This window comes from Micropterus salmoides, unplaced genomic scaffold, assembly GCF_014851395.1.
Source record: "Micropterus salmoides isolate LMB-PRFRI ecotype aquatic unplaced genomic scaffold, ASM1485139v1 Ms_hic_scaffold_12, whole genome shotgun sequence".
NCBI lineage: Eukaryota > Metazoa > Chordata > Actinopteri > Centrarchiformes > Centrarchidae > Micropterus > Micropterus salmoides.
The window spans coordinates 7,130,376-7,155,821 of NW_024040263.1; the positions used below are offsets into that span (position 1 = coordinate 7,130,376).

The 25,446-nt window shown below is 38.9% G+C and overlaps 2 protein-coding genes across 5 annotated transcripts in view; one reads left to right on the forward strand and one right to left on the reverse strand.

Annotated features, from left to right (window-relative positions):
- Positions 1–359: 359 nt before the first annotated feature.
- Positions 360–4,363, reverse strand: rps3a (ribosomal protein S3A). Its single transcript, XM_038713116.1, has 6 exons — positions 4,230–4,363; positions 3,431–3,534; positions 2,967–3,154; positions 1,317–1,525; positions 872–981; positions 360–527 (listed from the first exon to the last, which is right to left on the reverse strand). The coding sequence occupies exons 1-6, from the start codon at positions 4,289–4,291 to the stop codon at positions 400–402; spliced, it is 801 nt and encodes a 266-aa protein (XP_038569044.1). The 5' UTR covers positions 4,292–4,363; the 3' UTR covers positions 360–399.
- Positions 4,364–8,775: 4,412 nt separating this feature from the next.
- Positions 8,776–25,446, forward strand: part of lrba (LPS responsive beige-like anchor protein) — a 180,832-nt gene continuing 164,161 nt past the window's right edge. For 3 of the 4 annotated variants that reach the window (XM_038713119.1, XM_038713120.1, XM_038713118.1), the window contains exon 1: positions 9,498–9,683. In XM_038713119.1, the coding sequence (XP_038569047.1) occupies positions 9,498–9,683 (186 nt within the window). Of the gene's footprint in view, positions 9,684–25,446 lie in introns of all 4 variants that reach the window. The other variant, XM_038713117.1, reaches the window with a different exon arrangement.

Below are 25,446 nucleotides of genomic sequence, written 5' to 3' on the forward strand. Positions count from 1 at the left end.
CTTCACCAATAGATTAACCATTAGTTTTACAAGTGACATTTTTTCCATCCTGGAAACACTTGTTTCCCCTGTATTGACTAAAGTGCTATGCCGTATAGGCTCCATATTGCCAAAGGTAACAAATCGTATAAAAGTGGGATTATCAATTTACCAATCCCATGTAGGTACACTACATCAACTTGTAATACAATTAGTACATATACAGTTTTGGGAATTATAGCCGCAAAGTGTAATTCTCAAATTTAATAAAGCTTATGAAATTCTTGCCAAAATATTGGATACAATTGCTTGTAAAATATTCTAGCGTCTACAAAATGTAATGGTCCTACTATACACAGAACAAAAAACAGAACACTTTGTTGGTCATTTACGTTTTTTTATTAAATCTGTCAGGGTGTTTTAGACGGTCTCCTGGATGGGGGGCTCATAACCATCAGCCCTTTCCACCTTGGCTCCAGTGTCATCACCAGATGCCTTTGCAGCACTGCCGGCACCACCTTCACCGTGGAGCTCCATCAGTTTACCCACTGCAACAGAACAGATTGCTTTTAACTACAGGTTAAGAGGGCACTGACAAATTTAAGCAGCTGGATGTTCGAAGTCAAAAACGGCAATGATTAAATTTATTTCATCCTTCACCCCTAAACCCCATTTGAGATTTTACACTCTGAAAACCAACTATTGCAAACCTGCTTCATCCTTCCACACAATTACTGAAAACAGTATTTTTTTTTTCTTGTGAGGGAACGTCAGCTGATCTCAATAGGTAGTAATCAGGCGTCATCTGGGACCGAAGCAGTCATCACATGTTCCCAGAGGTAGAAAGGTACAGCCACGGTTATAGCCAGTGTTACAGCTGTGCATCACTTACACTCAAACTTGGGCTTCTTAAGCATCTTGACCTTGCGGACGTAGACGTCATGTAGAGGGTAGATGGACTGACAGGCCTTCTCAATGTCCTTGCCAACACTGTCAGGGATCCTGGAACACGACACAGTACAACATTGACGTTAAAAGGGTAATCAGTTCACAAATCCGTTTTCAGAGACAAAGTCTACATAAAACTGGCTCTTCAAAAATACACGTTTCATAAAAATAAACTAGCACTGACAAATGCCATTTTGACAAGATGAGAACAATTATACAATAAAAAAAAATTTAATAAGTGAAAGCAAAGACTCTACCCAAACTGTAACAGGTGTTTTTAGTTTAATTATTTTTGGTGACACAGCCATTTATCTTCATACTAATCTGTGTTGTGAAAAACTAGTTATAACAAGTATGCATGCAGGGGCAGTACAAACTAAGTGACTTACAGCTTGTTGACAACTTCCTTCAGGTCATTGGTCTGAACCTCACGGGTCATGATCTCCATCATCTTTTTGCGGATCTGGCGGACCTGCTGGTGCTGGGCATAGGAGGTTTTTCTGATCTGGTTGGTGCGCTTCTTTGTGAACCCCACGCAGAACAGGCGCAGAAGGTAGCCGTCGGTGGTCTTCACATCCACATGAGCTTCAATCATGGTCTGAGAGGAGGGAACAGATTAATCCTGATAAGACTAGGAAAAGTTCACTCAGCCTCAACCTGCCACCTCTCCATTTGTCATAGTCTAGAATCTAAGCTGAGTGGTAATCCAAATTTTGCTGTGCTCACCTTCCCTCAACCTGCTTTTTAACCACAAGATACAGTTTCATAGCCTCCGAACAGGTTGTACTAGACCGCTGTTTGGTATATACACTTACCATTTAATGCCTTGCAAATAAACAAGTTTCAGAAATCACAACCTGTGTAAAGTTTAAGTATAAATAATGTGCAACTATCCCTCCATATTTCAGGAACAAAGTTTTGCCACCAAAATCATGGACTGATTCCAGTAATCAGCAGTACATGTGACACTTTACAAAGTTATTTAAAGTGGAGGGAAAAAAACAGTAAAGTTCAGTTTGTGGTGTTCTCCCATGTTCATGGAGGTCAAAAGAAAATGTTGCATCCCTAACTGCACTGCTCCTGTTTAGACAGGAGGAAGTTTGTGCATATTTCATTCCATACAACTACTGAAGATAGATACACAACATAGAGTTTAATTCAAGTCTCTTTTGCATGAAAACGCAACTGTTGGTTAAATGTGGTTCGCTGCTACTGAGCTCTATGGTACACTAATACAACAGTCGCTATTAAGGGTTAGAGACTCAAAAACACTGTCCTGATAGTATATCGACTTCACCTGTTGAACAATGGTCACTTATATTTGGATGAACTATTGCCAAAAACAGTTCTCTTCAAATTCCAAGGCAATATATTATGATTCATACTAGCCCCCTTTTGTGAAACATTAAACCCATTTATGGTTGGTTAACTGGAATGCAGTATTTCCTATTCTAGTGCAACTTTTAAGTATTCGCTGAGTAAAATCATGGTTATAAATTAATATTAAGAGTAAAGCTGGCTGGCAATGTAAATACACTGGATATTAATTTTCAAGTGAACTGTTTGGATTACTCCAGGAAATTGGCTTATATGCCTGCTTATGATTCAGTATCACAAATGCATTTAGTTTTCACGCTTCTCTCAACCACTTATCCATGCTCTTTCCTAGCAATGTCTCTTCAGTTGCATTTAGAAGCGCTTCGGTACCAGGTTTTTACTGTTACCACTGGGAGTAGTTGATCAAGCACCTCAGAAAACAGACACCTCAACTGCCACTCCTGCTAAACTGACCCTCCAGTCACAACCCTACTGCACATGCACACTACCACAGCTCTGCCCATGTTGTAAGGTGTTGTCTTCCTTAAATGTTTAGTCAAGGCATATTAACCTAACAATTATATTGTTATCAACTTGGTATTAAATCTCAGATGTTTGGGAACTAATACGGGTTAAACAAGTGCTGATTTTGAGTCCATTTCTTTTGTTACAATAAAAATTCAGATAGACATGTATTACGGTTCACACAACATAATAGTTACCTGCCATTTCTTGACCATGGAGCACATCTTGTCGCGGGTGAGGTCCATGCCGTGGAAGTTGGTGAGGCAGTTCTTGCCCTGAACATCCTCAGTGATGAGTTTAAACTTACGGAAGGCCACCTCGTCGTTCTGCAGGTCAGCGAGGCTCACCTCGAACACACGTCCCTTAAGACCATCTGAGGCGATTCCTAAGTGATTGCGAATAATAATAAGTACAAGTTAGAACACAGGTAATCTCTAATGAGAAATTCTGTTTATCTCATAGGTAGTAATAAGCAATCATTTAGGGCTGATCGTACAGTCCCATTACAGCGCATGAAGTTTTAATCTTAGTTTTACTATAGTCTCATTCATCACATCATTGACAAAGCATGGAGCTTGTATTTGATCAAAAGCAATTTAATGTATGGAGGAGACAGCTAAAATAATACTGCACATGAATTTACAGTATGAAGAGGACTTACTGGTTCCCTGAGTCCTGGTGACCAAGGTCTTGCCAAGATTGCGGATGTTGAACATGGCTGGTGCCTTGACATCATACCAGTCCTTCTTGGAAAAAGGGTCCACACTGCAGGAGAGTAAAAAGCACTTAGGGCCAAGTCGCTGAGCATAAACAACAGTCTATTCGTCTGATTACAAAACATTGACAGTGGGCTTGCGAGCTCAAGTGCAGACTCGCTGCTAGCAAACCGGCTAAGCACGCACTGCAGGGGACACTGCTCGAGTTAGCGAGCACCATGGAGGACTTCTGATCAATTCACCGATGTCAGCGATTTCCTAAAACGACTTGACCACACAATTCAGACACTCGGGTTGTTCGCTCACGCCGTACAGTACCCATTATCCTCATCAGTAAAAAATTGTGGCGTTTGCCTGGCATGGTGATAAGTAAGCTCGGCTCAATCCATGCTAACATTTGGTAACGTCAGCCTGTCGCAAGTAACGTTACTGGCCTTATCTCTGCAGTTAAACTGGCGCAGCTTGTTGTGCTTCTTTAGACATAATCCCGTGAATAAATTATACAAGTATAATTAAATCAACTGAATTATGAGAAATGACTACAGCGTACAGAGTAAAATGAACACAGCAGTAGCATGTAACACCACCATCCAGCGCCACAGAGGCCGGTGACGACGAGACTTGCACTGGCCCTGTAACATCTAATTAAAATCGGCTTCATCCTTCACATTTCTTGCACCGGAGTGACACCAATGAATAAGGCAAAGCTTTTTTCGTGTAACGGTGTATGAATTTGCTACTTACATCTTCTTTTTGGCACCTTTTTTGCCGCCTTTGGTCAGCCTCTTATTCTTGCCGACTGCCATGTTGGCTACAGGGAGTGAAAGAGGAGGAAACACGAAATACCGCGAGAAATAAAGAGACCAAAGTCGTGAGATTTGTCTTATCTCGCGAGTCCATGTAGCTTATTTTTGACGCCCTCTGCTGGTAGACTCATGAAGTATTTATATAAATATACAGTCAATGGAAGTATGTAACTTAATTTGTGATGTCTTTGGAAGTAAATAACTGTATGTGAAATGTTATCTCTATTGAAAAGGCTACCTTTAATTTAAATACCGCGGAATTTATTACATTAGAAAAACGTCTTTCTGAATGTGTAAGTTACACAGATTGGATCAGTGACACCAATGTCCATCATGTAATGTATGAACTCTATAATTTAGCTAACCAAGGATGGAAGTAAACCATCCTGAATGGAATTCCTCCACAATCCTCCACAGTTTCATAAGCAAAAAACACAAGTATTCTGTATATAATATCTATTTTATTGTTTAATCACAGATCACAACAGACCACATTAAATTACAAGGTACAAGGTTGTTTATGAGTCATTATACGGCACAAGGCTGCATAACAAAACAAAATTTGTAGTTCCTCCGTGCTACACACACAACATATAAGTAAGTGTAGGCCTATATTCAAATATGGTAAGATATAAGATAAAAAAATAAAATAAGACAATACAGTTATTTATACACATACTGTATATAGGCTACATGCACGTAAACACATCGAACATTCCACAGTGCATTTTTTGAATTTGCATCTGGGGTGAATGTAAACAGCAGCAACCAGATGATAATATGAAAGTTTCATCTTCCCAATAAACTGTCCGACATCTGGGAAACAGAGTCCATCCTGACTGTGTTTGAGCAACGAGCATCATGGATGTAAAACACACTTCCTCTCATCTTACCAGAGTCTTGTGCTGAGAGCTTGGTACATGGACCACCTGCAGAGTGCTTGATCCAGGGTGTTGATGGGTCAGGGCTCTGCAATGATGTGGGCACAACAGCCTCTGACTTCCATTAGTAAATCTGAGTCCCATTTTGTCCAGATCGGATCTTTATGAGCAGAATCAAGTCCAAGCTGGGCCAGCATGGCTCCTCTCCTGGCTCTCTTTCCTCTCCTCTGAGCGATCATCGCATCCGCCATGGTCCAGTTGTTTGGGCTGGGTGGATCGTGGTGTGCTGCTCTTAATCCAAAATCCCGTCTTCATCTTCCAGTGACTGTACTTATGTCTGAGGTAACACATGTTTTGGTAATAAAGCCGGAAAAAACAGATGAAAACCAAAAGTATAGCAAAGTTTGAAGGAGTTATCGGCTGCTGCTTCTACAAGCGCTGCCGGTTGCCAGGTCACATAATATATAATATAATATATAAATCCAATACACTGGATTGTATGTGTGCCAAACAGACTGAACATAATGTTACTTCCTGAATGATAGAATTAAAGTTTGCAACAACAGTTTGGATATCCAACTATCCAACATGGTTTACTATAGACCTTTAATTTAAATTAAAAAAGATATTAGATAAATACTTACCCATTGACCTGAGTTTGGAAATCAATAAATATAGAAAAAGAACAACACTCAGCTTCTGAAGACATAGCCTCAAAATTTTGGAAATTGAAAAACAATTATATCTGCTGGGAATTTAAAAGAGGGAAATTCAAACCACAAACAATTTGAACAATATAGTTTTCAAAGGGAAATATCTAAAATATTTCACAGCTATAAAAACAACATCATTCAGTAGTGATTACATTTCTCACTGTAGATATTAATTTCATTATAAAAATTTAACTCTTACAGCATTTAATTGCTTCCATATGTATCATCCACGCCCATATTGTGTTTACTTTACAATAGATCTTTTTTATATTAAACCAGTAATGGTGCCATGATTACTTTGCCTGCAGAACCTGTCAGTCATGTCAGGTGTGTAACTTGTTATCCACCCACACTGTTATTGTACAAAGGGAAAGCATTTTTTCTGTTGGCAAAATATAACCAAAGTAAAAAAAACAACACGCTAGTGTTCATGATGTTCATGTGCAATAGGATTTCTGACTGCTGAATGACTGTTGATCAACAAAAATCTGATAAATGCAGTGTCTCTGCAGGAAAAACATATTGAAAATTTACTGCAGCAGAGACACGCTAATATATCCATCAAGATTATGATGGTTCATCCTGCAGCTGGTGGTGCCACCAATAAAAATATTTTCATGTTAAACTGTTTTTAAACCTTACAAATAAAATAACCTCCAAAAGTATAGCACTACATTTAACATCGGGGCTCATTCTTTTTTCAATGTCCTCTTATTTTTATGTCCATTTATATCTGTAGGTTTTGTTTTGATTTGATCTAAATGTCTGCTGTATTGTTTCACGAAGCATCATGATTAAATTGCTTTCTTTAGTGGCAGGTTAAATCTGTTTTTTTGTCATCATTAATGTCCTTCTCTCTGCTTTCTGTGTGTTTAAAGTGAATCTTGCAAGCTTTAGTCCGACAGTCTGAGACTAAAGGTCTTGGGAAGTGTTAATTGAGTTAACATTAATCTTTGACTGTAAATTATTAGCAGATATGATAATCTTCTGCTCAGATGATAAGACTTTCGAACAGGATTTCAGGAAAGAGAGAAAAACACAATTACAGTGAAAGTGATAATGTCTCATGCTTGGAGTCTCATTATCTCTATAGCCCATATTTGAAAATAATAAAGAATGGTTCATGTTCAATTCAAAGGTCAGTAAAAGCTTGTCAAAGGCTTATTTAAGAAGGACTACCTTTGGGCCACAGTGAACAAGTCTGCTGATTTCAGGGCATTACATCAGAGATGAAGCCTGCGTCTCATGGGTGGTGCTGCTGGCTTCCATGACTCCCAGGGTCCCTGAGGCCTCTGCTATGCTTTACTGGGAGGTCAGTGGTAACAGTGACGCCAGCTGCCTCTGTGGCAACAACACTCATAGTTGCTCAGACATCCTGCTGCAGAGCAAATATGAAGACAAATAAGGGGATTGTTCAATACAGAAAGAGTACATATTATCATTTTCCAGATTGGGTTTGAATAGGATTTTCCTTCATGCAATAACAGACATGGATGGAACCGGGACCTCTCATCATGTTCAGCCAGATAAACATCACATGACATGGGTTGTTGGAGGTGATTTGAAAAGGCAAGCAAAGCAGAGCTGTCACTTTGCTTTAATGTTTGGTTTTCACTGCCTCGGGATGCAGACATCTGTCAATGTGCAGTTGTGCTGCAGAAAAACGAAGTTCTAAATACATTACATTTTTTCACAGCTTAAGCATTGTTTGTTCAACATATTAGGCTACTTTATAGCAAAAGTTTCCCTCTGGGGGCTTACAGCATGGTACAGTACCTTACCATTAATGACATTGTTTCATGTGTAATTTCCAGATATTTATTTACAGCAGTTATTGCATTATCCATATTTTTTATATATTCATATGATATATTAAAATCCATTAAACAAATTAGGCTACTACATGAGTTGTAGTAGGGTTTATTGTTTGCCATTATTGTGTATTGTTTTCCATGCTGTATATAGCCATGTATCATATGCAACATGTAAGTTTTCCTAAATTTCTTCACATGCCTCTTGGTTTTGTAATGTACCACCGTGTTCATTTTATTAACTGCTGCAATTAGGGCCTAAGTTCCTTATTGTGCGGTGATGCTACAGGAGATTAAAGCTATACAACACAATAAAGTCTCTATAAAAAGGTCTTTAGTGACCTTATGAAGACACAGCATACAAGTATTATTTTATTCACATGCAGCTATTATCAAACACTTAACATCAAAATCAGTTTTGTTTCAGAAAAATATTGATGAATATTGAAAATGGCCATTAATTATGACACAAGTGTGTCAGTCTAACTGAGAAGATTGGTGGTGAATTTTGGTGGAAGAACATAAATAGCAGCAGTACTACAATGCAACAATACTGCAATACAAGTACAAAAGAGTTATAAATTACAATGTGCAAAATTACTTAAGTAAAAGTAGCCTACTCATAATGCAGAACAGCGTTAGTGTTATATATTTACATCACTGGATTGTTATTACTGTTGCAGTATACAGCATTATAATGTTGCAGCTGCTCAAGGTGTTCATATTGCAGCCTACTACATGAGTCAACTACAGTATTTAAAAATGACTATGCATCAATAAAGTGTTTTATCTCTTTATATTCAGATTGATGCATCTTAGTCTGCAATGTAACAATAGCAGTGAGACAAATTTAGTGGAGTATTAATATAAAGTCGCATTAAATGTAAATACTCGGGTATGCTTACATATACCTCTACTGTCTGTATGTATCCTCTTCAGGATGACGAAATGTTAGTCGCTGTAACTGAATACACATGGAAGCGCTGTTTTAGCCGAATCCCAGTGTGTCGTGCTGGAAAGCCACCTGAGCGGCACACCTGCCAGTGAGCTGAATAGACTCAGATCCCCACTGCGCATGCTCCACTCACTCAAGGGCTACACTGTCATGGCGGTGACGAGCTGAAGCTACCGGGGTAAATGAGGAAGAGAATGCAGCGCAGCTGGATTAACGTTGACATTTAGGCAAGTCTGTGGAGTTTGCCGGGGAGGACCGTGCGGACCTCTGTCGACTTCCACAAGAGCTGCTGACGGACTTACCCCCTTCCAGAGAGTTTTTGCTTCTGCCAAGAGCGCTACCTGTCAAGAGTCTGGACTCTGTGACAATAGCAACTTCCACTGCTGTACGGAGATATTAAAGTCACCGTATCCTCGTTTGCCATTTGACCGAGCAGGGGAGAAAACAGGTTAAGGGCGAGCTCTGCTTCACGTGCGTTCCCCTTTTTTTACCTGCAGCTCACTTGCTCGCGGCTTTTAACGGCATTAATCCGCCCTTCTGCTATCAAGTTACGGAGCAGGGGAAAGGAGTAGTTCACTGTGGAGTAAAGCGGTGACATTTCCAGTCTCGCAGTGTCAACGGCTACCAAATTCTATTTGCGCCTCTTTTTGTCCACTTTCGAGGCTCATTCGCTAAACTGTTTTGGATGGGGAGCAAAACGTTTGTTTGTGTGCCTGTAGACCTTCAACAACTCAGCTGAAGGGGAGGTAGAGCTGTCTTTCTCCTCCGACATCGGCTGCACTGTCACCATAGGAGGTGAACAGGTGCCTTACCTGTGAACGCCACCTGTCCCGTCCTTCCTTAGCAATGGCTAGCGAGGAGACAGCGGGCTCTGCGCAGCCAGGTGATGAAAAGGACGGGAGATCAGGCGCCATGGCGCTCAACCCCGGTGTGCCTATTAGGGGGATAAGGATGAAATTCGCCGTGCTTGCTGGCCTGGTGGAAGTTGGGGAAGTTTCCAACCGAGACATTGTGGAGACGGTGTTCAACCTGGTAAGCTGATTAAGAGAGCTCAGCATAGGCCTTAGATAGCAGTGTCACGCTGTAGTACTGAGAGTGACATGTAAACGTTTGGAAAAGTCTGACATCATCCTTATCTTCATAAAAAGGCGTTAATGATCTTTGCACAATGAAGGAATTTCACTGTAGTTTCTGTTGCCCTCAATGTGCTGGACAAAGGAAAACGTTTAACTATAATGTACATAGAAGTAGGTTAAAAAATGTGTGTATATGCAAAAAAGCAACAAAGCAATTTGGAAAGTAAGACAATAGTACAACAGTGCAGACTGCAAAGAGATAAAATGATTAAAGTAATAGGTAACTATTTTAAATATGGACTAGGTGGATATGACAGCATATAGCCTACAGCGTGCTTCGATTTAAATTTGACAATGATGATGATATGTACATGTTAAAAATGCATTATGGTCTCTAATGTCAGAACGATCATGGCAGAATCAAATCAGTTGATGCTTTTTTGTGTGTGACACATCCAGGTCAGTCAGAGTGTGTGGGCCTTATCTGTCTACTACTTGTTGGCCACCCTAAAGTCCTTATCCAGCTTTGTCTGTCTGAAGCACTGACAGGCCCTTTGCTGCCCAGAGCCATGAAATGACTTTGCTGCACCTGCATGAGAATGAATGGAACGACCTGTAACCAGGAAGTTTAGGGTGAAGGCAAGAGCATGCTGTACTAGGGTTTGGCTGGTTAGGTGGGAGGAAGGAGAGGTGAAGGTGGAACCTGCAATACTGCTTTGTCACTGTTTCAACACAATGGAGTTTTTTTTTTTTAGAAAAGGGAGGCTCATCCTCCATGTCTGTAGTCACAAAGTTTGCTCCAACAGAGTGGAGGTAAATGAATTGTAGGACACACTCCTCACAAGGCTCCTTCCATCATATATGCAACGAGCCAACTATTAGGTCCATATGGGTACAAAAGTACAGGTCAAAAGTTCTTGGTAGTTCTTTCTAGCTATAGCCATTAAGCCTGAGATGTAAACTGAAATATTTGTTTTTTTAATGTAACAATTTTCATCACTGATTATTGACAAGTTCCCAGAGCAGCAGGAGATCATCGTGTTTGAGAAGCTGGAACCAGCAAATATTGATTATCAAAATATTTGCTGATTGATTTTCTGTCTATTGACAAATGTTTTAATCAACTAATCGTTTCAGCTCTAGTACTAAGCTGTTTTACAATAACTTGGTTCTTCCTGGAAGACTTTGTGTGTTAATGAAGGCTAAATGTTGACTGGAATAGTTTGATAGTTTTCGTCAGTCTGTTATTAATAAAAGAAAAACATGTGACTGTCAGGAGTGACTTTAAATTTGTGAGGCAGCTATTATGATAACTGGGAGGTGTTGTTTTCAGTTGCAAAGTGTAAAGAGAGAAAGCTACTAATTACTGTATGTGTTTTGCATTTCTTTTATCTGGGAAAAGCCATTATTATTGGCAGCAAGGTGTGTGTTTTGACAAAAATATCAGTGTGCTGCTGCTCTTGTCTGTGTCCCTGGGACTCCATGTTTAGCACGGTCACTGTCACTTTAGGGCTTTGAGAGATGGCGCCATGCATTTCATTATGCTTACCACCCTCCACGCACTTTCTCTCATGCCCTCCACATCCTCTGCTCACTCTGCTTAAAGAGGGAAGATGAGTGATCTCATTGTCTTACTTAGTCAGAGGAGCTCTACCTCATACCACACTGTGGGTTTTACACGTTTCTCAGTTGTTAGGCCTACATCTGGTTCTCTCTAGTTGGATATGTTTTTAAGGTACTACGCTATATGTTTCAGTTAAAAGTGAAAGTAAAGCTGAGTAAACGACAGACGATAAGTTGAACCCTTTTAAGCCTCCTCTTTATAACAATTAACGGTTAATATTTAAAATGGTATCCATACTGTATTTAATAAAAGATGGTAATATGACCACACATTAACTATAGTTAGAGAATCTCATATTCTGCTACTTAGAGATGATGGTTGCCTTCCTGTGGCTCGTTGAGTTGTACCTGCCTTGATTGACAGTCTCAGCCCTTTTAAAGCTTTGTTTGATTTTCCATGCATTGAAACCGATTGAAACCAAGCTTAAGAGTAGTAGTATCACACTAAATATGGCATGTTTCCTATGTTCTTTCCAGTGGCTAATTTCAATTAAATGGCACGTTTACAAACAAACTCCCTCAGTAAATCTGCCATCTTTGCTGTACAGAAAAAACAACGTGTAAAGCCTTAGCTTGACTTTCTTTACCTTGGCTTTTAGTTCTTTATTATTAAAACCCCTAAACATCTAGGCTATATTAGTCCACCCCCACACGTGTTGTCCTTTATGTTGCCTGATGAAACCTCTTCTCAGGTCTCTCTGGGCGTGTATAAACATCGAAACATCGCTACATCCACCTTCAACCTGAGTAGATGTCTAATCATCCAGAGCAACTGCAAACATCTACGGTTTTATTGCCCTCAGTACTTATCACAGTTTTTGGTTATTACCAGTAAAAAAAAAAAACATTTCATGAAAACATTATTCTTCAAAACATGAACATATGGTTGCAAAGTGTAGGTAGGCAGTCTTTTTTTAAGAACACATTTGTACCTTTTAAAAAAAAAAAAAAATATCAATAATCAGTATATTATGTATCGAATCGAAGGGCTAATAATAATGTGAAAGAGCTACTACAGTTCCACAGAGAATCAGTGTCCTACTTCACAGCCCTGTGCAGCTTTCTGTTTAGGTTGTGGCCAAACCAAAACCATATTCTTTTAGATAAAACACTGGGCTACACCTCTCAGCCCACAAGATTACACAAATTGATTTTACAGGATGCTTCTTGCACAGCAAACATTCATTAGTGAACCACGTTGCACACATAGCAAGCAATGAGAAACCAGTGGAGATCTATTTCTGGCTACCTGTCAAAATTGAAGTCCAATGGTCACCGGTGTTTTAGCCCTAGTTTGGCCTGCCAACTCTTGAGAAAAATATATGGGACTCTTGGGCTTGGTAAATGTTTGACTTTCTTCACCACCAGTCACTTGTTTACTTATTTTTTTTTTTTAGGCGGGTAGCATTAAATCAGTTTGTGTGAGCTCCTGTGCTGTGTGGCAGCCCGCAGTTTTACAGGAAGCAGCATTGTTTTGGTTTTCTGATGCTAACCAAAACAATATGCTGAAAGCTGCAAGGAGCTGCAAAGTGGGGTGTTCATTCTTCTTAGTTGGTTTGTCTGCAACGAATTGGACTGACTGATGCATCCGTCTGCTCTGTCATTTTCAGACGACACTGATGCGGGGTGAGCTATGGAACAGTTAACACGCGGTTGAAATTGAAAGTACATGTTGAAGACAGTTTAAGTTGATAACGAATAATGACATCGCCCTTCACCAAGTTCACGTTCTTCTTGTATTGTAGACCTTAAAGGGCCATAGTAATGTTAAAACATGCCACAGAAACAAAGCGATTGCAAAGATTAGGGCTTTTAGTAGGGCTGGGCGATATGGCAATAAATGTTATTACGATAAAAACATTTCATACCATTCGATATCGATAAATGTCAAGCCGTCATTTCTTTCAAGTTGAAAGGCTGATTTTTGCTCCTGACTGGAAACCAGATGGTTAATTATGTGGTTACATTTTTCTTTATGGTCAGAATGGGACAAAAACTTGATGCTAAACAGTGAGTCACTTAACAAATCTGAGGGAGAAGATTCAAAACTAGTGTTATAACTAAGCTAGAATATTAGTAAATCTTTTTTCAGTTCCTGTTCCGCAACAACAAATATATTTTAACAGAAAAATTAAGTACTAATTTGTTCATAATTCATATGAATTAAACCAAATATTTATTGACGATATATTGAACATTAATTATATTGATATTGAGGAAAATTATATTGTGATAATTATCATTGTTTTATGGCCCAGCCCTAGTCTTTAGGAGAATCCTGTAACTATGGAATGATAATGGAAGAGAATAAACATCAGCAGACCTTAAAACATCACTTATTGGACAATAAACGTATTCTAAACAGACTGCACCATCTGCTCAACTGAGATCTGCTTTTCTGTTAACTCGTGTGCTAAATAGTGTTATAAAACAGTGCAGGCTGTCCTATAAACTGTGCGTACAATGTAGCCTATTTGCTATTATAGTGAAGTTTCTGTGAGGATCCAATATAAGCTGACACTATTTGCCCTTCGATATATCAGTCGGCCCCTTTAGAAAACCCCAACACAAATAAAACCTGGGTCACCCACTAAATGGAAGATCTGCTGTTTGATCCCCGTCTCCTTCAGTCCGCATGTCAAAGTCTCCTTGGGCAAGATATTGAATCGCAAATTGCTGTCAAAGGATGTGCCATTGTTATTTGATGAGCAGGTGGCACCTTGCATCAGTGTCTGAATGTGTGTGAATGGGTTGAAAGTAACATGAGTGGTCAGTAGACTTACAAGTACAATCCATTTGCAATTTACTGTATTTAGCAACAATATAATTTCAAGAATCACTTTTCAATATCAAAGTGCTGCCTGCTACTGAGTAAAGCATAGAATCTTCTAGGACTCTGGAAACCACTGACTAATACAAACCTGCCTGAGTCGGGCTCGTGGCTCCTGTTGGGTGACACAGGAGATGGCCGAGTTTGTGGTGTGGAATGTAACTTTGGCTTTATCTGAAGACAGGGTCATAGGGTTGGATGCTAGCCATGTTGACAACGGTGCAACCAAAGCCTATGGTGCACATGGTTGTGTTCATGTCAGTGTTTATTTCCCATAAACATTTGAAACATTACATTAAGGTAATATTGGATTCCTTTTTAATGTATATAAAGTGCTAAAGACACAAAGGTCAGTAATCAAAGGGAAACCAAACGTTTTAACTGACTTTTTCTAAGGATTTATTTTATATGTCCATTGTAAATATGTCCATTTTGGGGACTAAAATCAATTTATCCATGTGCCAGGTTTTTTTAAGAACAACCTTCATATTTTCAAATGTTGGCTAATTGCTAATTTGGCACAATTTTCATATGTTCTCATTTCTCTTGAGCCACACACACAATTTATTAAATCTATTATTAAGCTTTAGATATTGCTTAAAAGTGCTTTAATGTTTCAGGTCTGCATGTCTATGTTTATGTGCTGGTATGTAGTTTCCTTTTTAAGGTGCAACCTTGCTTTGTTCAGAATTTCAGGGTTTCTGTACCTCTACTTAGTTTTATTAAATTTGTTCACTATTATTTTAAGGTGTAATTCTTTGGCTGAACATGCACAGTATCTGTTTGACGGTGCAATGCTGCCCACTTCATCATCTATTGTACTGATGTTGACACAGAGTATCCTCCTTTCACATAAGTTGTCATAAGTGAAATTAATTGTTCTAAACTGCATCTCCCCTGTGCTTCTTTAAATAGTCTGCTTAGTACCTTTCCTGCAAACCGCTGCAGGGAAGAATCAGACAAAGTAGCTGTGATCTGGAATTTTATATTGTATCGGGTTTTAAAATTATGAAATTGATTTCATCTGCTTTATTTTTGGTATCAGCGGATGAAAGCTATTTTTGCTTTTTACTAACTAGGAACTAAGGCTTGCTGCAGTTAGATAGATAGATAACATATAAACCCTGAGGTATCAGACAAGTTTTGATACAACCACTTTAGTTCTTTTTACCAGTTTCGAAGACTTGAAAGACCTTAAAAATGATTTTTTCACTTACACCCATTAGTATCCAGCCCTCGAGATGGTTTTAGTTGTGTGTGTGTGTCAAGGTTTGTTTGTGATTCTGGTGAAACATTTTCAAAGTCTACCAATGTGAATATTTCCCTGCTTACTCATCAAATCACATTGGAGATATGACCCTGAGGACCAAGATGGCAGCTTCTTTTAATTCCCTGCTTGTGTTCATATGATGTAGATAGGAATGCAAGAACCGCACAAACAATCCCTTCAGTTGCATACAATAACACAAGGGGTAGGGGAGTGAGGGCTATCCTTGTCCTCTCTCCAGGCATGCTTTGCCCTTTCTGGCAGTAACAAAGAGCCCTCTAATCTGACCCATGAATGAAACCCTATCTGCTTCTCTGTTATCAGTTGCATCAAACCAATTCCACGGTCACACCTTTATCCCTTTTCTCCACTGTAGCTAAAAGCAGTTTGAAGCCCTTTAGGGCCTAAATAAGCATGAATGCACTCTGTTTACAGTCCTAAGTAGGGATGAGGATCGAGACCCGGTTCCAAAATTTCTCAAAACCCGAAAATCAATAAGGTTCGAGCTTTTCGATACTGCTATCGAGACTTGCGGGTCCTATGATCTAACGTTATGTCTCGAGCGTCAAATCTGATTGAATTTGAAACGCAATGGATAAGAAAATCATCAGGCTGCAGGCTGTCGGCTCCAACACACACACACACACACACACAGCGGCAGCAGAGCGAGAGGCTGCGCCGTCGCGGTGCAATACGGTGAAGGTTAAGTTGGCTCCAAACTACTGTAACGTTAGTTGATGACAGCGACGCTCGTTACTTACCTTCGCAAGCAAAAATACTTTATCAATACACCTGTCTGTAAGGTAACGTTAAACATGTAGCTCATCCGGTATGTTTTATACAAGCACAGCTAACGCTAGCTTGGCATTAGCCAAATGTTAAAAACAAGCTAAATAGAAAGCTGTCTGTCTGGAGCACAGACTGGTCTGTAGTCTTAAAAACTCAGCTGCTGAGACACACCAGTCTCAATAAGGGTATCAATAAAAATTAACAATCCCCATCCCTGGTCCCAAGCGTGTAAATTGTTTTATTTTCAACATTACCTTCAATGTTTGTTGTGTCTCTAAACAAAAGGGGGAATTTTTGTGTACAGCAGCAAAATCAACACAATAACATCTTGAAGGGTGACCCCACAGGTTTGACTTGCCAGCATGTAGATTAGCTTTAACTGGTTCCAAATGGCCAGTACTGGGGAGTCTGTTTTCTGCTTACCCATGTAGTTTGTCATTATTTAGCCCCCAAGCGGATCAGATAATGTACCTATGTACCTATCATGCCTCATTACCTGCTGTGTGCTGACAGGCAGATGCCCTTGGGATTCAACAAAAATGTTTGAAAGAGATGTTTGTCAATTAAGCGACTGTAATGCAACACACATTTTGAGATGTTTTATATTAAGAAACTTTGAGATTCAGTATTTTTGGGACGTCGTAGCAGTCTGAAATGGCTGTAGGATGGTATTTTTTAATTCAACAGAAGTTTGATTTGACAGCAGTCTTGTGAACAGCTCATATCGCAACATGTTTGTTTTCACCTCTTACTTTGGATATAGTGGTTATGAAATGGCATAACCATATGGCAAGTTGGTGCTTAACTAAGCTCATAGGATTGTTTTGTCTTTTCCTCCTAATTGCAATAAGACATATGGACAAGTCGGTTGTTATAGGGTTATTCTGTGCTGGCAGTTTTGACACAGTACAGAATAGCTTCACTGTTTATACATGTTTGAGCCCAGTGAGCTTTTTTTTTTGCTTTAATTTTTTACACTTATTTGTAGATGGATTATTTTGGGCACTTATTTGTAGACTAATTGGTTTGCGTGGTAAACATGGAAACATTTTCTACCAGACAGTGTGCCTTCCAAAATTGTGTGTAAAGTGTTAATAGAGAGAAGACACAATAGACAAAATCAAATCTGTTGTTTCCTAGAAAGTGTGGTTTTAAAGTTGTCAGAATAAAATACCAATTATTCAGAAAGGACAAACCTTTGAAAAAGAGTACAACTGGGTGAGTAGTGTCTCTGAGCCAATAGCAGACCCCATTCTTCATTCAAAGCATTCAACTTCAGGTTTTCTTTTAAACATGGCTACAATGTTGAGTGTTAAGTGAAGTATTAACCAGTCAAAAATAATTTCTCTGCATCTGTGATTGCTGCAGCTTTTAGGAAGCACGACTATAATACAGTATTCTTCTTGGTCTGCATCTCTCCTCTGAGTGTTTCTTCTATAAACAGTGTCAACTCACAAAGGCATTTTGACAGAATGCTACTGGTTATGTTGGAGGAAGCTGGGAACAGGAACTGGCAATGATAAACTGTTCTTTAATAGTATAATAGTAGACTAATACTGTACCATTCAGAGAATAGCTAGGGTCGGTTTACTCAAATTAGAAAAAAATAAAACATTTTTTGACATGATAGTGTTGAGGAAATAAAAATCCCTACAAAAATGTTGCCAGCGTGATCTGTGGATTATCCAGAATTGATATCTCGCCACAACTTTCCCATAGAAGGCCTGTGAAGATTTATTGTTATTTCAGCTTATCCAATGTGTATGCCCCAATGTCCCCAAACAATTCCCGGGGCACATCCTTACCTGTTAACTGACTGCCTGGAATATGTGTGTTTGACTTTGTACCTGATATTTTTCGAGGTGTAACAGACAGTCAAACAACAGTGCTTTCCAGGTAGCCAAGTTTCAGTGTTAGATGCCAAGACAAATATTGATATTAAAACATAATATGAAATTCTGCTCCTTTTTTAGACAAGAAATATTACACTGAAGCCTTAAAGTGTTGGCTCACCTTAGTGCCTGTGGGGGAGATTTCACAAAAACACAATATAATTATTAAGTGAGTTCAACAAAGCTTCCAACAGGTTTAATGCTGAGGGTCTACTCCCCAACATATGTTTTTCCTCTTTAGTGTTTTATAGCATATTCCTCTAACCTTTTCCTTGTTTTTAGGCAAATCAAGTAGTAGTTTATAATACACTTTACACACCTGTAAATATAACATTAGGTCTCTCTAGTGATGCTGAAATGGCTGTTTTTAAAGTTCACAATAATAGAATTGTGAATCTGGCAAATGGCTCTACGCGTTGTGCAGCATGTCATGAACAGTTGTGTGTCACAAAAGATTTATAGTATATAGTATATTTATTTCGGTTTAGGGTTTGATGCCAGGGCTTTCTTGACCCCTTACCGTTTCACTGAAATGTATTTCATTTTGTTGTTTTAAGCAAATCTGTACATCAAGCATGTCACAGGAGCTAGAGATGCACAATATTACACTTTTGTAGATATTTTCCAACTAATTTTGGCTGATATCGATATATGCACATATTTCTTTTCCTCTTAACTGCAGAGAACATTAGCATCTCTTTTGTAATGGAATTACTATATTATTATGTCTACTCTTGTGATGGCCTATGTGCAGATGCAGACACAAAATACGATGATTTTTTAAAATGTACACATTCACTAAGTAAAACAAGAATGCTGTTTTGCTATGAACCTATTGTTTGTAGTTAGTACTTTGTTTAGTCCGTAATGTGCAGTGGATTTCAGAGTGGTACAGTGTAGATGGAGTCATGGACCACTGTGCTCTAGACACTGCTTTTAGCTTTAAGATTTCATGGAGGGGGGGTGATTGTATCCAACTTGTTTTTCTTTTTTTTTTTTTTTTTTTTTTTACCACAAACAAATCAAACTTTGTCTAACAAGACTGTTGCTGAATACTGACACAATGGTGACCATTTAGAAGTTTTTCTTCCTCCCTACTTGCAAGCGAATGCTCTAGTTGCAGCCTAGCCTGTGGCGTATTCCTCAGCATTCGAATAGTCGTGGGATAGACTGCATTATTCAGTGGACCCTGTCCACAGCAGACCCGTAGTTGCACCGAAGCTATGCCTACAAGAATTCAAACATTAATTAGACACTTCTATAAATCTGTTTTTATCGCCAAAGAAATGAAAATAATACTCAAACAAATGAATATGCATAACATAGAAGCCTGCATCGTTACTGCCCCTGTAAGTCTGTGTTGGTTCCCCAGTGAACAGTACTGAAAAAACTGGCCCTTGACCGAACGTGACGACCCTGGCTCCTCTACCCTTGACCTGCTTTCACACACTCTGCATCAGCGATTTATTTGTTGCCAAGGTCTGGCATGCAACCTGTAGGGAATACAGGCAACACATAAGATGCAGCCTATAAATAAATACCGCACAAAAATGTTCAGGTTCTGTCTCAGCAGCTTGAAGAGGATTTCTGACTGGACATTTCTGGTCAAACCACAAGGTTTTTATATTCAGTCTTGATGTAATATGTTTCTATGCTAAGTGTCTCAGACGTGGTCAGCCAGTGCTGCCGGGCTCTGGTGTTTATGTGACATGGTTGCACACTGCAAAGTGCTGTGTTTTATTTTGACTTTTTGAACATTTTTCATTCACTAGTAAAACTTTCTTTTAAATCTTTGCCTTGCACCCATACCTACTGCCTGCTTTACTGAAACATCTCAGTGGCTCCCACCTGAACAGCAGTAATTGCTGTAATGTCAGCCACTAAAACTGTAATTGACTTCAAAGGAACTCAGCGGAAACCTTAACTACTTTTTTTCCCCTTCTTTTTGCGTAAACCAAAAAGCTTTACATTGTTCTGATTTGAGTGATTGTCAAACTGAAGTTATCAATTCAGTTCTGAAACTGCTTACCTGAAGTTTACTCAAAAGTTTTATCTCCCATGTGTAATCGGCCAGGTTACATTAATTTTTCTATTAGTGTCAAGTGAACGGCTTCAAACAGAAATGGAAAGTTTTTGCCAAATACTTTTACAAGATTGTGATGTCTAGAATGGAATAATATATTCTAAGCAAGAAGGTACTTTCCTGAAGTTGGCAACACTGCCATGTACAACAGATAAGGTCTTGAAGTAAACAATTATAACTATCTTCAAGTTTGTTTATTTACATAAAAATATAAGTTTGGATGCTTTAATAGGCCCTGTTTGAAAGATTATCTTTCCATCTATCTATCTATCTCTTGGATTGTTTGTGCCAGGCTCTGCTTCAGGTGAAGGAGGAGGAGGATGAGAAAAGGTTGTGGAAGGTGGAGGAGTGTGCACAGCCTAAATTAATGAACTTGTGTAAGGGTGAGTTGAAGGCCATGTACTCCACACCCAGATATTTGATCAACTTCCAGGAAGGAAGGTGAAGAACATGTAGTTCTTCAATAGTTGAGAAAATATGTATGCTTAAGTGCATGAAAGCAAAAATGTTAAAGATCTTAACTAAATTTGTTAAGATAAAATTTCTCACTGATGACATGATCCATTTGTCAGGACTGTACTGAGTAGTGGAGTCAAGTATGGCTAGGTAAAAAAAATCACACCGCTACATGCTTGTGTCTAGTAACTGTCATGGGAAAGGTGTTCTCACCAGAATGTGACGGTAGTGACTAAGGTGAAATATGACCATAATGTGTATGTTTGTGTATGTGTGTCTTCCTGTACTCTTAATGGAATTTGCAATTTACAGTGTTTATCAGTTTACAAAGCGAATGCATGCAAGTGAAACATAGCATTATGTAAAGCCTTTTTGGCAGGGGTACGTCTATTGTGACATCTCTCTCTGTGACATTTCCTTTTAATTCCGGTAGAGTAATTTAGGAACAGCTCCTCGCACTGTGGGCAGTAAGCATAGATTTAGCTTATTAACTGTGTGATCTATGAGTAACATGTAGAGGGGGGGTATAGCTGTTTGTTAAAGCTATCTTTGATTAATAGCACAAACTTCCCCAGCTGAAACCTCACAAGACCATTTGCATTAAACTGTGTGTTTTAATGACATCCAAATGAAGCTGAAACTCAAACATTTTGGTAAAATGAGACGCCACATATCAGGATATTTAATCTGACATTATTTGATAAGACCTCTCGACACTTACATAATACTAGATGAATGTTAAAATAATAGGTTTACTGACCCAATCACTTGGCACAAATGCCCATCACGTTACCACATCCAGAAATTTTGTTGGAGACAAAAGATTCACTTTATTATAATGTTAAACTGACAAGCAGACCTTGCACACATTTTAGATAATTACTTTGTTATTGGTGCGATACCAACATTGCATCCGATTGTACAGAATATGACAATACTCATCCTGCCATAATCCATATCCAAGATGCGTCCAGGAGGTCTTTTTAGATGTCAAAACAATGATGCAGTAATCTATAAACAGTGCCTGTCGCAACATCAGGCGATGCCATCATACATGTACATGACCATCAGACAGGCAGCACAAGCCGCCGAAAGTAAATGTTAAAAAGGTCGAGTGTGTTCATGCTGGAACATCACTGGGGTTATCTGTTTGGCATCTTACATCACCGATGTTTCATTGAATTATGCCCAAACCATCAAGGTTCAGCAGTAAGTTATGGTGGCCCACAGGAAACTGAAACATCCAAAAACATGGCTGTGTGTCTTGCTGTTTTAAAAGACCAAACTGGAGCTTTTGCATGTTTTAGCCCTTCAAATCATGCATACTTTACTGGTGCTCATTCAGTATGTAACATATAACATATGTATGTAACATATATATACTATACAGTATTGGAGCAAGATAGGTTTGTCTTAACCTTCAGGCTGCCATTGGTTTCAGTTCATTTCAGTATGAAAATCATGTTTTAGAGACTAACTCATATATCCTTTGTCAGTGTGATTGCCTCCACATCTGGATGGAACTCTTGGCTGATCAAAATGCTTCAGGTATTATACAAACAAGTGCTGTATTTAATAGCTTTTAAGATCAGCCTTTGTTGATCAGAATTTATGGAAAGACAGAGGCAGCTACTAAAGACCACAGGAAGCCCGTGGAGTGGAAGAACCATGTTAGGATATGCTGCAGACAGTTTCCTGGTTCCTCATTCAGGGTTTCCCCCATTGTTTAGCTGAGGTGCTAAGCTGCCCAGATCCTGACGCATTGTCTCCTCTATTGATATAATAGTAATTTAGTGGAAAACGGCCTAAACAGCAGTTGCGTTTCTTGAAACACTTGGCATTTTCTGTGTGAAAAATCATCTCTTAGTTAATGGTCTGTTAGTCATTTTTTGATGTTGGTGGTATAAAACACTGAGAAACCCTGCCATTTCTTCACTGGCAAATTAGATTGGGTGTTTCAGGCTTATGGCTAACATTGGATTGGTTTATACGTGAAAGTTAGTCTTCCCTCTTTTTGTTTCTATCCTTCCACTGCAGCTCAACAGGGGAACACTGTCTGAGAAAAGAGAGTAGGGAAGACACAAAACAAGGATTTTGTCCCCCATACATTGAAAGCGCACTTTTTTTTTTCACATTGAAAACCTCTCTGGCTACCTTTTACATTGAAGTAACTAATGCGTCCTTCATGTTTAAATTTTAATTTCACCCCTACATGCATCAAGACAGGCATGGCATGAACTCCTCAGTAATGTTTATCTCTCAACTGCTTCATCTCCCTGATCAAGTAGCTATTTTTAACATGTCACACGAGAGCCAACCTTCCTATTTACTGCCACTATCCAAACTAAAATCCTAGGCGTTGCTGTGTCAAACAATGAAATCCTTTGTTTACCTTATGATCAAATCACCTCTTTCCATGTCTGCTATCTGGCAGTCGCCTCGCAGTAATGGAGAAAACATATTCTTCAGCATGAATACGGTTAATTCTGAACATCTTATTCCAGACAGAAACCACAAAGATTTTCTGAAGGAGAAAGCCATTTCAGTCAGTTGTTCACATTTAAGTTTTTTCAGTTTGAAAATTTCACTCCAGAAGCAAATACTTTAGTTGGTCAAAGTTGTTCTGGAAACTAAAAGATTGCCCTAAAGCCTGCACTCTGATGTCTAATGAGGACTATTTCCTGACAAGCCTTTTCCTTTTGTTGACAAAAGCAGCCACCCGGCAACTTAAGCTAGATTGCTAGAAAGACAGTGCAGCTTTTAAAGAGGTCTGTTGAATACCTCCTTATGCAGGCTAATACTTTTCTAGTACTGTGCTTACTGTTGAAAATGGTCAAAATGAAGCTCCTTTTGGTTCAAAAAGTCATTGAAGTCATGTACTCATGTTTGTGCATGTGTTCGCTGAAGCACTTGTGAGCCATGTGTGATGAATACATGACTAACTGTTGCTATAGATTACATTCCTCCCTCTTCTCCCACTCTCTGCTTGGGAAGTGCATTGGACTGTGGAAGAGTATTTAGTAGCATACAATGTAGGGAGATTATACAGAACTGCTGACATACTTATAATATCGTCACACGTTAAACTGTCAACAAGTGAAATAGAAGGATTATGAAATCTAAATCATCTCTCTTTCATTTGGATGCAATGTAATTTAGATGATCCTAATCCTGTTGCTTTCCTTTTGTCTTATTTTGGGTCTTCGTTTCTCCCATCACACCATGTAGGATAAGTGATGTGTGATTGCATAAAATAGTTACATTTAATGTAATCAAAAATGTAACCGGCTCATGCCGACCAGTTATATCCATGTGTTTGCATGTTGTACCAAACCTGTGTTTCTTAGACATTATCATATTTATGTAGTGTAAAAATGACTGTCAACTATTGTTTAAAACCTTAAGCGTGGCAGGTTGCCCCTCTGAAGATATTCTTAGAAATTCTGCTATTAAAATATCTCTCTTTACCTACTGAACCTCTCCTGTCTGTCTCTCATCGGTTGGTGTAAAGCTAGGAAATAGTGTGGTACTGATGAGAGAAAATGTACTCGTCGGCGTTAGATGATCTTCTAATTTAAAATGAATTAATTTAACAATAATCAGTAAAAACCCAAGAATAGTTTAGCTTTTTGAGCTGAGTAATCACAATTTGTTCATTATTCTCAATGTTAGCTTACAACACAAAATAGTATTTGTTCCCAGTTTGGTAAAATATTGAAGTGTATTTGGAATAACAACTTGTTAAATATGAAGTGAGTGAGTCAGGTAAAAAACAACAACATTGAAGCAGTGTATTCCATGGTCGCTGCATGCATAAGTGTCACCACTTTACCTTCTACCCGTGCTTTGACAAATGTAGAGTGGCAGGCTCATCCACCAGGCGGGATGTCTGTTTGATGCTCTGTGAACATTTACAACAGCAGAAGCTAGATTAGCAAGCCATATTACAAGACAGTAAAACTGGTAGTAATCCATAACTCTTAGTTCTGTGGTTTAGTTGGTATTTCAGGTAGTATCGAGGGAGTCCGTGTGAGACAGCTGCAGGCTGTGTAGAGAGCAGAGCTGGGTAAGATGGCAGCAAAAGTTTATGATAAAAGTTTAATTATCAGGTGGTAACTTCTTATGTGTATCAGAGGAAAATGTGTTCATATCCGTCTTCTAAAACTGTTCTGTAAATAGTTCTCTTACTATTGTGATCAAAACAATGCTTTGAAGTGTAATTCTGAGGCTGTTCTAGAAATAGTTTAAAAAAAAAAAAAATATAGCAACTTCTGATTGTCCCCTATCAATTTCAGGCTTAACTGAACAACCTCTGGGTTACTCTCGCCCACATCCGATTTAAGTCCCACCCCTTTCCGGATACAGAAACCGATCATTTAGTTGAACAGATGCAGATAATGGTGTACTTGCTCACCCCTACTGATTACATTGTATTTTGTATATATTCAGATATGTAGGCAATTTCAGAATTAAACAATAAACGGTTCTTCAATTTTACTGCACTTTATAGTGTCAAAGCTCTGTTTTAATGCACGCTATTGTTGCTTTTAAGACTTCTTAGAGGGATCCTCTGATCTGGTCAACTGAAATATTGCCAAACCACCAACGCGCAATACGTCATCAGCTTAAGTCTTTCTTGCTACCCTCTGCAAGTCAGCTGTCATCCCACATTTTGCTTGCGGCCTCTGCCCTCCCCTACTCTGTAGTGTGTATTTGTTACACTGGTGGTTGGTGGACTTTATACATTTATTTATTTTAATGTGACTCGTGTACAGAAAT

Bases quoted from the DNA above. Each gene is read 5' to 3' on its own strand.
- rps3a (XM_038713116.1), bottom strand. From the start codon at position 4,291: ATGGCAGTCGGCAAGAATAAGAGGCTGACCAAAGGCGGCAAAAAAGGT. The intron at 3,535-4,229 runs GTAAGTAGCAAA...ACTCTCCTGCAG, and splicing joins AAAGGTGCCAAAAAGAAGAT to TGTGGACCCTTTTTCCAAGA. The intron at 3,155-3,430 runs GTAAGTCCTCTT...GCAATCACTTAG, and splicing joins CACCAGGACTCAGGGAACCA to GAATCGCCTCAGATGGTCTT.